Below are 14,740 nucleotides of genomic sequence, written 5' to 3'. Positions count from 1 at the left end.
TTATCACAAAACCACAATGCATAGAATATGTTCAATTAGGGAACTTGGTCATTAAATGGATGTTTTTTTTTGTATAATGTATAAAAACACTTTAAATCTTTAATAGGTGATACTTTTTCGTACACTACTTCAGATTGGAGTACATATATACAGGGTGTAACAAAAATGCAGGTCATAAATTAAATTGCATATTGTGGGACCAAAAATAGTTCGATTGAACCTAATTTACCTTAGTACAAATGTGCACATAAAAAAGTTACAGCCCTTTGAAGTTACAAAATAAAAATCGATTTTTTTCTATACTGTCAGATTTTTGTCAGAAAATGTATAGAAACTGAATATTAACATAGAAAGTTGACAAATAATAGATCAGCTGTATTAAATACAGCTGATCTAATTTTGACGTTTATAGTTATTGTCATTTTTTTAAAGTTGTAAAAGTTTTAAAGTATGGTAATATTCTGGGTGTTTGAATAAAGTTATTTAAAAAAAAAGTAATAATACTATTAACTAATGTATTTTTTGTATCGAAAAACAATTATTTTGAATAGTTTCTTGACAGTGACATGACAGGGATGAAAATCACATCTGAGAAGGGACCGGATTAGCACATAAGCACAGCAATTAGGTACCTACCCATGTGTCTAGTACGGTGACTCTTACTGTATATCGAAAACTATTAGAGATTTTTTATTGAACATGAACAAGTGGTATTCTTATGATAGGAACATCTTAAAAAATAATAACAGTGAAATTTGTACACCCCATAAAATGTTTATGGGGTTTTGTTTTCTCAAACCCCCCCAAACTATTGTGTACGTTCCAATTAAATTATTACTGTGGTACCATTAGTTAAACAAGATGTTTTTAAAACTTTCTCGCCTGTTAGTATTTTTTCATATGCAGCTTCTTTTTTAATATGTTTACATAAATATTTTATGGGGTTTTGTTCCTTTAAACACCCCAAATGTGTGTGTACGTTCCAATTAAACTATTCCTGTGGTACCATTAGTCAAACACAGTGTTTTTAAAACTTTGTTGTCTCCTAGTATTTTTCCGATAAGCTACGTTTTATCCAGACGTAGCTACTTTTTCAAAATATACCTAAAAATGTAATGTAAATAAATTTTCAGATCATTTGTCATTCAGATTAATTAACAAGTTTCTAGAATCGTACTTAACCATATACAAATGTGTGGTGGATTCAACAAATATTCAAAATATCTCGATAAACACTCGCTTATTGAAAAATTACTAAGAGGCATAAAAGGTTTAAAACCCCCATGTTTAACTAATGGTACCACAATAATAATTAAATTGGAACGCACACAAAAGTTTGGGGGGGTTTAAAGGAACAAAACCCCCATACAATTTTTATGGGGTACACAAATTTCACTATAATTATTTTTTAAGATGTTTACTAAGAATGCCACACGTCCATTTTCAATAAAAAATCTATAAAAGTTTTCGATATATTGTAAACAATCGATTTTCATTGTGTAACTTCAAAGGGCTATAACTTTTTTTATGTGCCCATTTGTACTAAGGTAAGTTAGGTTCAATCGAACTATTTTTGGTCCCAGAATATGTGATTTCGTTTATGACCTGCATTTTTGTTACACCCTGTATATAATATAATGCACTATTAGATTTGCACGGTTAGTATAGCTCTTGAGAATATAAAAATGAGGGTAACATTTATTCTCAAGGCATTAAGGAGAATATCATATTAGATGAATTAAATGACTTACATTCTATCCAAAACAAGTCAAAAGATACTTCGTGCAAGTCTAGTTAAATGTTGTGTTTATATGGAATTGGCCACGGTTCATTGTAATGACAATTACATTCTTACCTAATATATTTGACCTTTCGATTTCCAGTCCGGAAATAATTTTCAAAAAAAGATTATTAACGAAATTGTGTTAAAGAGTGTATGATTTTTCAAAAAAAGATTAATAACGAAATTGTGTTAAAGAGTGTATAGCTGCCAAGCTGTTAAGGAGGCTGTGTTTTTCAAAATTGAGATTGACATACTTGGCCATAGGCCATGAGGGTGGATTTTTATGCTCTATGGTACATCAAATTATGATTATTTTGGATCATGTTTTAATATGTTTTTGATGTATGTTCCATACTCATTTTACCTGATGCTTAGTGGTCTTGCATTCACAGGATATTTTGACTTTTTAATTCCTTGTTTAGTCGATCGCACAGCTCAGTGGGACTAGCGCACTTCACTTCTCCGTGATGAATGCGAGTTCAAGCCCCAGCCAGGTCAACAGAAAACAAAAAAAAGCTAACGCGTCAGTACTGTTTGTAAGTAAGTTTGGGGGTTATAACCCCCCCCCCCCCCCATTTGGATGTACTTTGAGCTCTATACGCTTAACACCATTACTATTCCATACACCCCAGAGACCATCAAGTAGTTGTAACCCCCCTTAGGATCATCCTGGTTACACCTCTGGTTTTCTACGGTGGTACATTGGTGAGATCAACAATGATTTCTACAGGGTGAGTCACCACTAACGGGACGGAAGATTACAGCAAAACGGTAAAAGATTTGAAAAAAATTTAAATTGAATAGTTTGTAAGTTGATAAAAGCTACATTTTAAAATTATTTTGAAATATACAGGGTGTCCCAATAAATGGAGGCGTATCAAAGTTATATTTTTTCTTATGGAACACCCTGTATTTTATTGCATTTTTAATTGCCCGCAAAAAATAAGATATAGTTTTATAAGGCTTCCCTATACCTATGTACAGAGTGTTCTGAGTTATGTTGACATTTCTTAAAATGTAAAGTTTTAAAAGAAGGCTTATTCTCAAGTTATTTAAGAAATTATAAAAACATTACTTTTACATGTAAATAGTTGGATACTGGTTGAATGTATTCCATGATTAATTATTACACATTTGTCTACAGGGTGTTCAAAATTTACAGTTTCATTATTGGAGTATTCAATGAGTCATATGATGCTTATTTTAAATGGAACACTATGTATATTAATAAATAATTATACTAACCAAATGTACCTCATTCGAATGGTATATGAATGTCCTATACCTAGGGGTCATAGTTTTTGCGTAATTTACAATTATTTAAATTCTTAATCTGTAAATCGATTTTAAAACAAAAGATTATTAATGTCATTGTATAACATTGTCAGTTTATGACAATACGGTCTGGTAATTATCAAAACTATAAACATCCGTGTATGATATTCAATTTTTTTTACTGAAAAATGGCTTTGGAAGAACCAATTACATTCAAATTTAATTGTTCTTAAAAATGAATAATCACACTATCTATGAAAGAGTAGACATGCTACTTTGCATTGGGGAATATTTTTAAAATTTTCTCTTAGCTTCTAAAGTTTACGCTTAAAAGTATCCTGATAGAAGACACCCAAAAAGGAAGTTTTTGAGAAATTTCTCGATAGATTCCGTGCTGCTGGTAATGTTGCATAGGTAGGAAAAGTTAAATAAAAATAAACCATTTATTTTTGATGACGTCAACGAACTTGATGTCCTGCTTTCTGTTACGGAAAACCCAAATACTAGTACCTACGTGAAAAATGTCGAGTCAATTGGAGATCAGTCAAACAAGTGTCATCAGGAATGACCAAGATGAATTTTTTTAAATAAGGTTATATTAAAAATATTGTAAATGCTGCACTTCCTAACCCAGGAACCTGTGTTTAGTACAATCTTTGATTAATATACATGGTGTTCTAATAAAATACCCATCATATTATGCTACATTGAATAATCTAATAATGAAACTGTAAATTATGAACACCCTGTAAATAAATGTGTAATAATCAATCATGGAATGCATTAATTATAAGATAATTACCAGACCGTAATGTTATAAAATGACAATGTCATACACTAATGACATTAATTAACTTCATCTTTTGTTTTAAAATCGATTTACAGAGTAAGAATTTAAATAATTGTAAATTACGCAAAAACTATGAGACCTAGGTATAGGACATCCATATATCATTCTAAAGAGGTAAATTTGTTAAGTATAATTATTTATTAATATACATCGTGTTCCATTTAAAATACGCATCCTATGACACATTGAATACCCCACTAATGAAACTATAAATTTTGAACACCCTGTAGACAAATGTGTAATAATTAATCATGGAATACATTCAACCAATATCCAACTATTTAGATGTAAAAGTAATGTTTTTATAATTTCTTAAATAACTTGAGAATAAGCCTTCTTTTAAAACTTTACATTTTAAGAAAAGTCAACATAACTCAGAACACTCTGTACATATGTATAGGGAAGCCTTATGAAACTATATCTTATTTTTTGCGGACAATTAAAAAATGCAATAAAATAGAGGGTATTCCATAAAAAAATATAACTTTGATACGCCGCCATTTATTGGGACACCCTGTATATTTCAAAATAATTTTAAAATGTAGCTTTTATCAACTTACAAACTATTAATTTAAAATTTTTTTCAAATCTTTTACCATTTCGCTGTAATCTTCCGTCCCGTTAGTGGTGGCTCACCCTGTATATGGCAAATATGATAATGTTTTGGCAATAGAAACAACCAGTCTATTGTGATCAACAACCAGGAAATTGAGAGAGTGGTGGAATTTGTATATCTGGGTACTGGGTAGCATAAATATTGACTGTAACATTGGTACAGAGTGTGATCTGCAGGAAAGAATTAATAAGGCTCATAATTACTACAGTTTGCTCAAGAACATAAGCAAAATTTACCCAAAGGAGATGAAATTAAAATCATCAACACAAATGTAAAAGCTATATTACTATATGGATATGATCTGAATGATAAAGCCAGCCACTCATGGTACTATGGAGTAGTTCAACAAGATCGTCGATGATATCAATTTCTGCAGTACCGCAGCAGGCCAGTCTGTCTGTGGTCAAATTGTACGATTTTGTTAGATGACAGTCACATACAATCAAAATTTTTGCCAATTAGTCGATTTTGACAAAATGTAACGACGCTGCAGTTCTGTGAGTGGCTGACTTTAGTAGTGAAACTCTTAATAAGCAGATTTAACACAATAAAGATAAAGACACAATAATAGTAAAAGATATACTTACAGTTAAAAAACATTGAATACCAGCTTGGACTATTTCCACATGTACATAATTGATTAAACATCCCTCATATTCTTCAGAATCTACATTTTTAACTCTACATCCTGGTCCACCCTTTTTCCACCAGCTATCACTGCTTAAATCTAATTTGAGCACTTTGTTTTTCTAGAAAAATATTAAAAGATTCAGACATGGTTATAAAAAATATATATGTTACAGTTCAAGTTGATTATCCAGTTGGAGTTGACTATTCCTAGTTCGAGTCAACTCAAACGGCTCGTTTCAGTAAAAGTTGATTCTAAATATAAAATGAAGATTTTTATTCAACATTTACTAGTAAAAGTAGACTCCAACTAGTTAAAGTATACTCTTCCCAATGCCATTTAGTAAAAGTTGATTTACACAAACAACCGATTCTAGAAATTAAATGTGGATATTAGGCCAGGAAATGAAGCATTTTGGCTCGCATTTTTTTCGTTTATCATGGATTTACTTGAAATTTTCACAGAAGGTAGGGAATAGCCCAAGGATCATTTTCTATATCATGCCGCTGTACGCTAAAACCTTAGAGGTGGTTGCCACCCCATCTCGGGGGCGGGAGTTTTTCATTACATTTTAACCAGGGAAATCGATGGAAAATGTAATTCTTAGAAAAAAAAATGTTCTTTACGTTTTCTTCGTAAAACTAGTATTTTTCGAGTTATTCGCGGTTGAAAGTAACAGTTTTTCGACTAAAAATCGACTGTTTTAGAGGATTTTTTGAGAATAACAAAAAATATACAGTTAATAAAAAAACTTTAAGTTTAAAAATTGTATCTTTTAGAAACACAAACAAAATCCTTTTTTTATAACTTTTCTTCAACCAACACAAACTGAGATACGGCATGTTAAAGGTTAGCTTTTTTCGTCAAATGCATAATTTGAAATATTCAAAGCCAAATAACGGAAAAACTGCATTTTTCGAGGAAAACTTGAACAGAATATTTTTTAAGTATACAATAATTAGACCTTTCAAAAAAAAGTTTCTAGCATAAAAATTGAGCGAGTTATGATCAAAATCATGGCAGTACCTACTTTTTCTACGAAAAAATCAGTGAAAACAACCCCCTCACTACCCTCCTAATTAAAATTGATCTTCGACCTTCTGTAATTCTCTTTATATATGTATTATCAATACACCCAAGAAGTTTGACCTATTTTAAAATTTAGAAAAATTGGAGTTTAAAAATAAAACAATTTTTGGCAATTTCGTAATTTTTACTCTTTTCTTCAAAATATCTCCGAAAATATTAGAGATACGAAAAAAATGATATAGTTTTAAATTGTATCTTTTTTAATAATTAAAATTAACCTGTGCAAAGATTTTCTTTGCAGTGAATATTTAGCGAGGTATAGCTGCTTAAAATCTCTATTTACAAGGAAACACCTCCTTATTCGAGAACTTTAAACTCACCATACTTAAAAACTAAAGGATCTTACGGAATTTAATGTACATAGTCTTATAGCTCTTATAGCTATAAGATAGCCCACCAGTTATAGAAAAAGACGAAGATGACATCTATCTAGATGAAGATGACTAAAAAACTATTTGTATTTGTAAATTCGTATATTTGTATAGATAAAGGTTTTTGCACGTAATTCTACTTTTTTTCTGTATAGATCTATTAAATTACTTATAAAAATTGCAATGTTATTAAAGGTGATTTTTTAAGGGTTGAAATATTATGATATTATATCCTACAGTATAAAACAATCATTATTTAACCAATCAAAACCAAATTTTGCCCACAGTAAGGTTTACAATGTTTTTATATTATTTTTGACAATAAGGGATAGTTTACACCCCTAAAAATAATCAACGCCCTTGAGCATGATATAGAAAGAATATGAAGTACCGGGTGAGATTATCCTAATCCCAAATGTTTATGCAAATCGATGCAAGCCAAAATCATTTTTTAGGATAAATAATTTTTTATATATAGCTCCAACAAGGGTGGTTTTAAGAGTTGAAATATTATGATATTGTATCCTAAAGCATAATCATTATTTAACTAATAAAAACCAAATGTTGACCATATTAAAGTTTAAAATGTTATTTTGTAATTTTTTACAATTAGGGGTAGTTATCACCCTTAAAAAACCAAAAGAGTAGAACGGCTTAATAAAGAAAATGAACTAGATGGTAAAATGAGCCTAATCCCAAATATTTTTTGAACAAATCGATGCTGGACGAAAAAATTGCGAGGCTTTGCCATTTTTTCAGCTTCATTTCCTGGCCTATAATATGTTCAAATCATGATAAGTAGTTGAAACGGTCAAAACAAAGAGACGCACAGACATCAAAAAAGCAGGTGAGATTATACTTATATAATTAACATTTACTGAACCGATCCAGGAATAGTCAACTCAAACTAGTAAAAATTGAATTAAATTTTTCAAATCAACTTTTACTGCTTGTTTTAGTTGGAGTTGACTCGAACTAGGAATAGTCAACTCTAACTGAGAATCAACTTGAACTGTAACATATACATATATATGTTATGGACAAAGTGATTATGTTAGCCATTATGTATAATGCCCGGTCATTATTAATAATGACTAACTTCAGCGGGCAATTTGATAACTTTTTACAATTTATCATATTGTCTGGTCATTATGAAAAATGCTATACTATGGCCGGGCAATGTGATAAATCGGCGTTCTTAGTAAATCATGCGATCTTCAGCAGCCAATCAACGCGCTGTATCCAAGGTTACAGTCACCGAAGCGCGTCGGCCATTATTTATAAATCATATTGCAGTTGAATGTTAGTAATGGTATATACGACAAGTGGTTTGTTTGTGACATTTCTTTGTTAATTCTTTGTTTATAAAGTATTGCATAGTGAACTATGGAAAAAGAAGAACCATTAAGTGATATGAAAAATCGATTTAACAATCGGTTAACTGAATTAGTTTCAGTAAAAAGTCAAAATTCACAAATTTTCACAAAAACAGCCTACATGGAAATGATACAGAAGGTAAAAAACTCTAAAAGTAAACAGACAAATAAAACGCCGAGTGATTATCAGCGCTTACGAAGATTCGACGTTATGACGATTAGAGAAGTAGAAAAATTGATTGTTCCTGTGAAAGAAGATAACGTAATTAAATACTACGTCCATAAAGAAGAAATATTTGATACATTGCGCGATCTTCATATTACTATCGGGCATGGTGGTAGAAACCGAATGGAGAAGGAAGTACATTCTAAATTTAAAAATATTACAAGGGAGATGATTGTTATCTATTTAAATTTATGCATGACCTGTCAGAAAAAGCATAATGTTCCAAAGAAAGGCTTGGTGGTGAAACCAATATTGAGCAAGGAAATGAATTCAAGATGCCAAGTCGATTTAATCGATATGCAGTCACAAGCCGATGGTTGTTATAAATTTGTGCTTGTTTATCAAGACCATCTTACCAAATTTGTCCAACTTCGACCTCTTACAAGTAAAAGAGCAGAAGAAGTATCGCATGTACTTTTGGATATTTTCACAATATTTGGGGCGCCGAGTGTGCTTCATAGTGATAATGGCAGAGAATTCGCTAACCATATTATCAAAGAGCTGTGTAGCATGTGGCCCGAGTTAAAAATGGTACATGGCAAACCCAGGCATTCTCAGAGTCAAGGATCTATAGAAAGGGCCAATCAAGACGTAGAGAATATGCTTAGTTCGTGGTTAGAAGACAACAATACAAACAAATGGTCTGAAGGCTTACGTTTTGTTCAACTAATGAAAAATAGAGCTCATCACACTGGTATCGGTTGTAGTCCATATGAAGCCATGTTCGGCACACAGTTGAAAGTTGGTTTAAAAAGCTCTCTACCCCAAGAAGTTCTGACTGATGTTAATTCGGAGGAAGACTTAGAGGTCCTGTTCAAAAATCAAGAGGCTGGGCTATCTACAGAACCGGATATAATACAAAATAATAATATAAATGTGGACTCTTCAATAATGTTGCCCGAATCAAGTTCATCTCATGTTCAAAATTCATCTCGTGAATCTAGTCAAGTTCCAGAATTTTTAACAAATGCGGTAGAAACGGCTATTGTAGTTAATTTAGAAAATAATGAAAATCTGGATTCCAATATAGATATTAGAATAAACGATGTAAGGAAGAAAAGAAAATTGGCTTTGACGAATCTAGAAAAACAAGCCGAGAAGATGTTAAAATTTTCCAATTCCAAATATCAAATATCCATCGGCTAAACTAGGTAACACAGTTAGGATACGAGTGCCAGATGTGGACCGAGCTCGTAGTGATCAAAGAAATCTACTAGCTATCGTGACAGAGATAACTGAAAAAAAGCTTTACAAACAAGGCACACAATATGGCATACTAAATCAGTTATATTCAAGAAACCAGTTTACCGTTTGTAAAGAAAAGTTTATCTCCATAGAAGAGATTCCAGACACTGAGATATCTCTTAGAGAATGCGCAAGAAAATCTTCTAACTGTGGGGGACAAGGATACAGTAGGTGCGGTTGTAAAGGTGGGTGTAAATCTGATAAGTGTAAGTGTCGTAAAGAAAAAAAAATATGTAACTCCAAGTGTCACCATAGTGGAACATGTTTCAACAAATAGTTATGTATTGTAAATCATTCATACAAAATAAATTTCGATGATGTAGCACGCAAAGGTGGTAAGTGTATTTTTATTTAAAATTGAGTTTGATTTAGAAGAAAAACGATTTAATTATTCACTGGCCGCTTTGTGTGTTACCATCGATTTCGGTCATTAGAAAAAAATGCAAATAAAAACACAGAATTCTTTTTTTGGTTTCCTCAATTACCGTTAATACGTATTATATTTTTTATGTATACTTATTCATTAAATGTACTCATGTGCCATTTCACAGAAGACTGCAAGACTGTTTTCATTAGTATATAAGAAATATTTTAGTTTTTACTACATACTTGATTGTATCAAAATAAATATATTTCATATTTAATAAAAATAAAAGTAGTTTTAATCATCCTGTCTAGTAGATGCCAATTATACATAATGCCCGGGCAATGTGATGAATTTAATAGTATTTATTATATTGACCGACAGTATTGGGCATTTTTTATATAGCCCGGGCATTATAAAAAATGACCAATTAATCATATGGTCCATAACATATACACTGCACATCAGAAAAAACGGTCACCTATAATATTTAGAAAATTTTATATTTTTTTATATAAGTATTTCTGCATTTTTTCTATTTGTTAAATTAAATGAATTATCTCTTGTAATGAGAAGCTAGACCAAGCCTTCAGAGGGACAAATAAACTCGTTAGTCATCATATTGTGCAAAGAACTTACCAACGATTTCTTAAGACTAGATCTTATCAACAGCGACCCAGCATGGGTGCAAAAAGGAAGATAACAGTCAGAAAAGATCTTGCACTCACTATTGCTGTATTGCAAAACCGGATGTAAACTGCTAAAATGCTTCAAAGCCATATACAGCAAGCCCAAGGACCAGTAATCAGCATTTATACTGTTTAACAAAGGTTAACAGAACAGGGTTTGACAGCTTTCAATCAGAGTGTCGAATATCAATTTATGGTAAAGATGGTCGAAATAAGGTCCACAAAAGGGCTAAGAACATTTTGCTGCCTGTCACACCAGGTGGCTTTTGGTGGTGACTCAGTAATGTTTTGGGAGGGGAATTCTTTTGAGGCATACACGGATCTATCTTGATTGAGAGGGGCGGGCACACTAACAGCAGACTGATACACAACAGAGATCCTACAACATGATGTGATCCCATATACTGGGTTTGTTGGTAATGGTTTTCTCCTAATGCAAGATCACACACAGCAAGAAAATTGTAACACAGTATCTTGAAGATTCCAAAAATGGTCTCGCCTGCTTAAAGTCCTGACTTTTTTCCTATTGAGAAAATATGGAACCATCTCAAAATGCGTGCAAGATGTCGTATACCTGCTCCAACATGTGAAGAGCTTCAAAAGGTTCTCATTGAGGGATGGACCACTTTCTGCAAAAGGACATCCAAAATGTGATCAGTTCTATGCCAAATCGAATGATGAGTGGTATCCAGTGGTGGCCACATTATTGAAACAAGTGATACTTGCCTTTCTTTTCTTGACCCTATAATTAAATTATTGCTATATCTGTAACTTTATTGGTAGGTACATCGAAATTTTCAATACATGTAAGTAAAGTAGAACCCCGATTATCCGTGTGCGGATTATCCGGGCTGCGGATTATTCATGCTATGATTTTCTATTACTTAAATTGCACTTTTGAGGTTTTATCAAAATATCGTCACTGTAAATCACTTGACGGAAACTCTATACGTGGAGAGAAAGACTCATAATGAAAGATTTATTTTTTCTGTTGTCTTTTTATGGTAGGGCTATATGTATGGATATACGTACATATGTATTACAATAAGAAATAAATGTTTGGATTATCTGTGCTTTTCAATTATCCGTGCCAATGTCCGGTCGCGAGGAGCACGGATAATCAGGGTTCTACTGTACTATTTTCTCAATTTTTTCCTTGTTTTCCATTTGTTACTAATGGTAATTTCAGGTTACCTATGTGTAGGGTTAGAGATAGTGCAAACACTCCTGACCCCGGCGCAGTAGATGAAATTTGGTTTAGTCCCCACTTCCATGCGAAACACACTGTATCTACAATAGAGCCTTTCCGTGAATTTTGGTTCCGCCTTCACGCAGCTCCATGGTCAGGAGTGTTTGCACTATCTTTACCATACATCCGGATTTCGTCCGGATTTGAAAGACATGTCCGGATTGGCATCCAGATATGAGAAATGTCCGGATTTTTTTCATTACTAAAAAAATGGGAAACATTTGGCTCAGCGATGGGAAATTTCATTCTGCACAGCATCTAGATAAGTTATTTCGTTCTGTAATATTATTTTCTAGGTCTAAAGTATGTTAAAACATAGGTGTAAGGTGTATGTGTATATGTATTTTAAACTTTCAGAGATTTTCGATGTTAGTTGCATATTGTAGCGAAACAGCTGTACTTTTAATTATGCCATAATATGCATTTTGCATATTATGAACAATGTAGAGGTAGCAACACAGTCAAATTTACATTTTACAAATAATGAGGATAACATTTTTCAGCTTCAGTCACAAGTAAATGATTTTTATGAGTGGTGGGAACTTAATATTAATAAATGCTTTTTAATAACTTTTGCTAGATCCCATTCGCCTATTCACCATCAATAATTTATTAATATTACTCCTGTCACACGTGTCAACGAAATTCGGGATTTAGGTATAATATTTGATTGTAAATTAACATTTTACTCTCACATTGACCATACTGTTTCGAAGGCATTTAAAATGTTGGGTTTTGTATTACGTTCATCAAAAGATTTGTCAATTCACACAATAAAAATCTTATGTTGCAGTATAGTGAGATCAATTATTGAATATAGTTCTATTATCTGGTCACCTAGTTATGCATATCAAATCCTAAATGTTGAAAAGGTTCAAAACAAAACAAATTTTTACATTTTGCAGCTTTTAAGATGGGTTTAGCAGTTAGAAATTATACTTATGACAATATATTAACGAGATTAAATTTACAAACTCGTGAACACAGAAGTCATGTTGGATATTTGTTATCTTTGCAAAATTATCTCTGGTGTTATTAACTCCGAAGAATTGTTAAGTCTTGTATACTTTAATATACCTGCTAGATTGACAGGAAATCCACAAATATTCAAAGAACAACGGCATGCTACAAATTATTGTCAATATGCACCAATCAGTAGATTGACCCTGTATGGAAACAAGTTTAGTCATCTAATAGATCTGTTTGGTTCTTCAGTTTCCTCTATTAAACAAGAACTCAGGCGTCTTGAATTTTGAATTAAAAAAAAAATTAAATAAATTTAACTGTTACATTCTTTTTATTTTTTATGTTTGTGTTTTATACTTTGTTGTAGTTTTACATGTATCTAAATTTAATATTTTTATAATTACGATGAAAGCTCTGCTTTATTGTATTTTGTATGTATTGGGTTTATCCCATTAATAAATAAATAAATAAAAAAAACAATTTCTACAACCCCTTGGACTACCCCCTGTTCGGATTTGGCCTTAATAAATTATGGTAACCCTACCTATGTGCTACAAGATTTGATATAAATAAGAAAACAATAAAAAGATAAAAACTGTCTTAAATTTGTTATGGATGGTCCATTTACTCTGATGCTCAGTGTACATACACAGACTCAAAAACCTACAATGTAAACCTAATAATAATAATAAATCTGCAATGCCTCAAACAAATAAGATAGTGGTGAGATCATTATAGATAAAAAAAATATAGATAAAACATTTACCTCATGGTCTAATCCAGCAACATTTAGGTATAAACATATCATAAAAATGTTCCAGCCAATCCAGAAAAGGTGCCATAATAAATACTACAACAACAATACATATTATTTTTGCCCAAATACTTAATTATGAATAAAAATGTATTACTTACTGCTATGATGTATTTTGGGCGGTATTGGTAAGCACCAAAAAAACCAAATATGATAAATATTATTTCAAAGAAGTTGACTAATATTGGAATCCACAGAAAACCCAGGAAATCAAACACCTGTCTTTCCACCACAGCTACCTGTAAGAGGAAGCCTCCATTAAGACACTTTTTGTGTTATAACTAAAAGTCAACTTACCATTTGCAAAAAGCATATTGAAAGGAAAACGTTTCTTCTTGAACAAATGCCCATGGCATTAATTATTAATTGTTTCTGATTACTGTCTGAATTGTTATTTCTACTTACAGGATACAGATACAACTATTTCACAACCATCTTTGGCAGAAAGTCAAGGTGTACATTACGACTGCAGGCAACGCACTGGATAATTATGATTCATCTTCATTAATGAGCTGAGAAAATGTTGTTACTTTTTATTGTTTGGTCTAGATTTTTTCCCATCACTCCGTCATAAGATTTTGTTAAAATAAGTCATAGACAGTAGACAGTACAAAAACCTTTGATGGATGACAAGATACATACAAGATGTTTTGACGTTTCTCTCAAACTGGATTAACAGAGATGCGCGATCACGTTCGTGCACTGATTCGTATTTGTGATTTTAAAACGTGATTCACGATGAAAGTGTATTTTTGGATTTGAAAAGTGCCGGCCCCGGGACTTTCTTTCTTTTGTAGTTGCAGAGTAGACGAAGATTCTACTCAGATAATGAAAAAAAGAACGAGACTTGGGGAGTGCCGACAGAAGTGAATACTTCGTAGATAGCGCGTTATTACTATGTTTGGGTTAATGACATTTTATTTTATGCCTTTTTTTATATATCTTTTAATTGATTCGATTTTATTGGATTCGATTTGATCCGATTCGATTTTACAGTAAACTCTCTCTTAACGGACACCTCTCTTCGCCGGACACCTCCTCTATACGGACGGTTTTTAAAACAAAAACCATTCGGCGATATATGAACCTGTACCATTAACTCCCTTCGACGGACACTCTCAACAACGGACGTGTACAGTAAATGAGACGTAAATTCGGACAGTACTTAAATGAAAAAAATTAATGTTTTTTTCCACATA

General features: G+C 32.1%; 1 protein-coding gene across 1 annotated transcript in view; it reads right to left on the bottom strand.

Annotated features, from left to right (window-relative positions):
* LOC126893347 (sodium/potassium-transporting ATPase subunit beta-1-interacting protein) overlaps positions 1-14,216 on the bottom strand; it is a 40,691-nt gene extending 26,475 nt beyond the window's left edge. Inside the window, exons 1-4 of the mRNA XM_050663431.1 lie at positions 13,839-14,216; positions 13,643-13,780; positions 13,494-13,577; positions 5,112-5,273 (exon numbers count right to left, since the gene is read on the bottom strand). Of these exons, the coding sequence (XP_050519388.1) occupies positions 5,112-5,273; positions 13,494-13,577; positions 13,643-13,780; positions 13,839-13,892 (438 nt within the window). The 5' untranslated portion in view covers positions 13,893-14,216. The remainder of the gene's footprint in view (positions 1-5,111; positions 5,274-13,493; positions 13,578-13,642; positions 13,781-13,838) is intronic.
* Between the last annotated feature and the right edge of the window lie 524 nt (positions 14,217-14,740).

Source organism: Diabrotica virgifera, chromosome 10 (genome assembly GCF_917563875.1).
Source record: "Diabrotica virgifera virgifera chromosome 10, PGI_DIABVI_V3a".
NCBI lineage: Eukaryota > Metazoa > Arthropoda > Insecta > Coleoptera > Chrysomelidae > Diabrotica > Diabrotica virgifera.
This window is presented reverse-complemented; position numbering and strand designations above follow the sequence as displayed.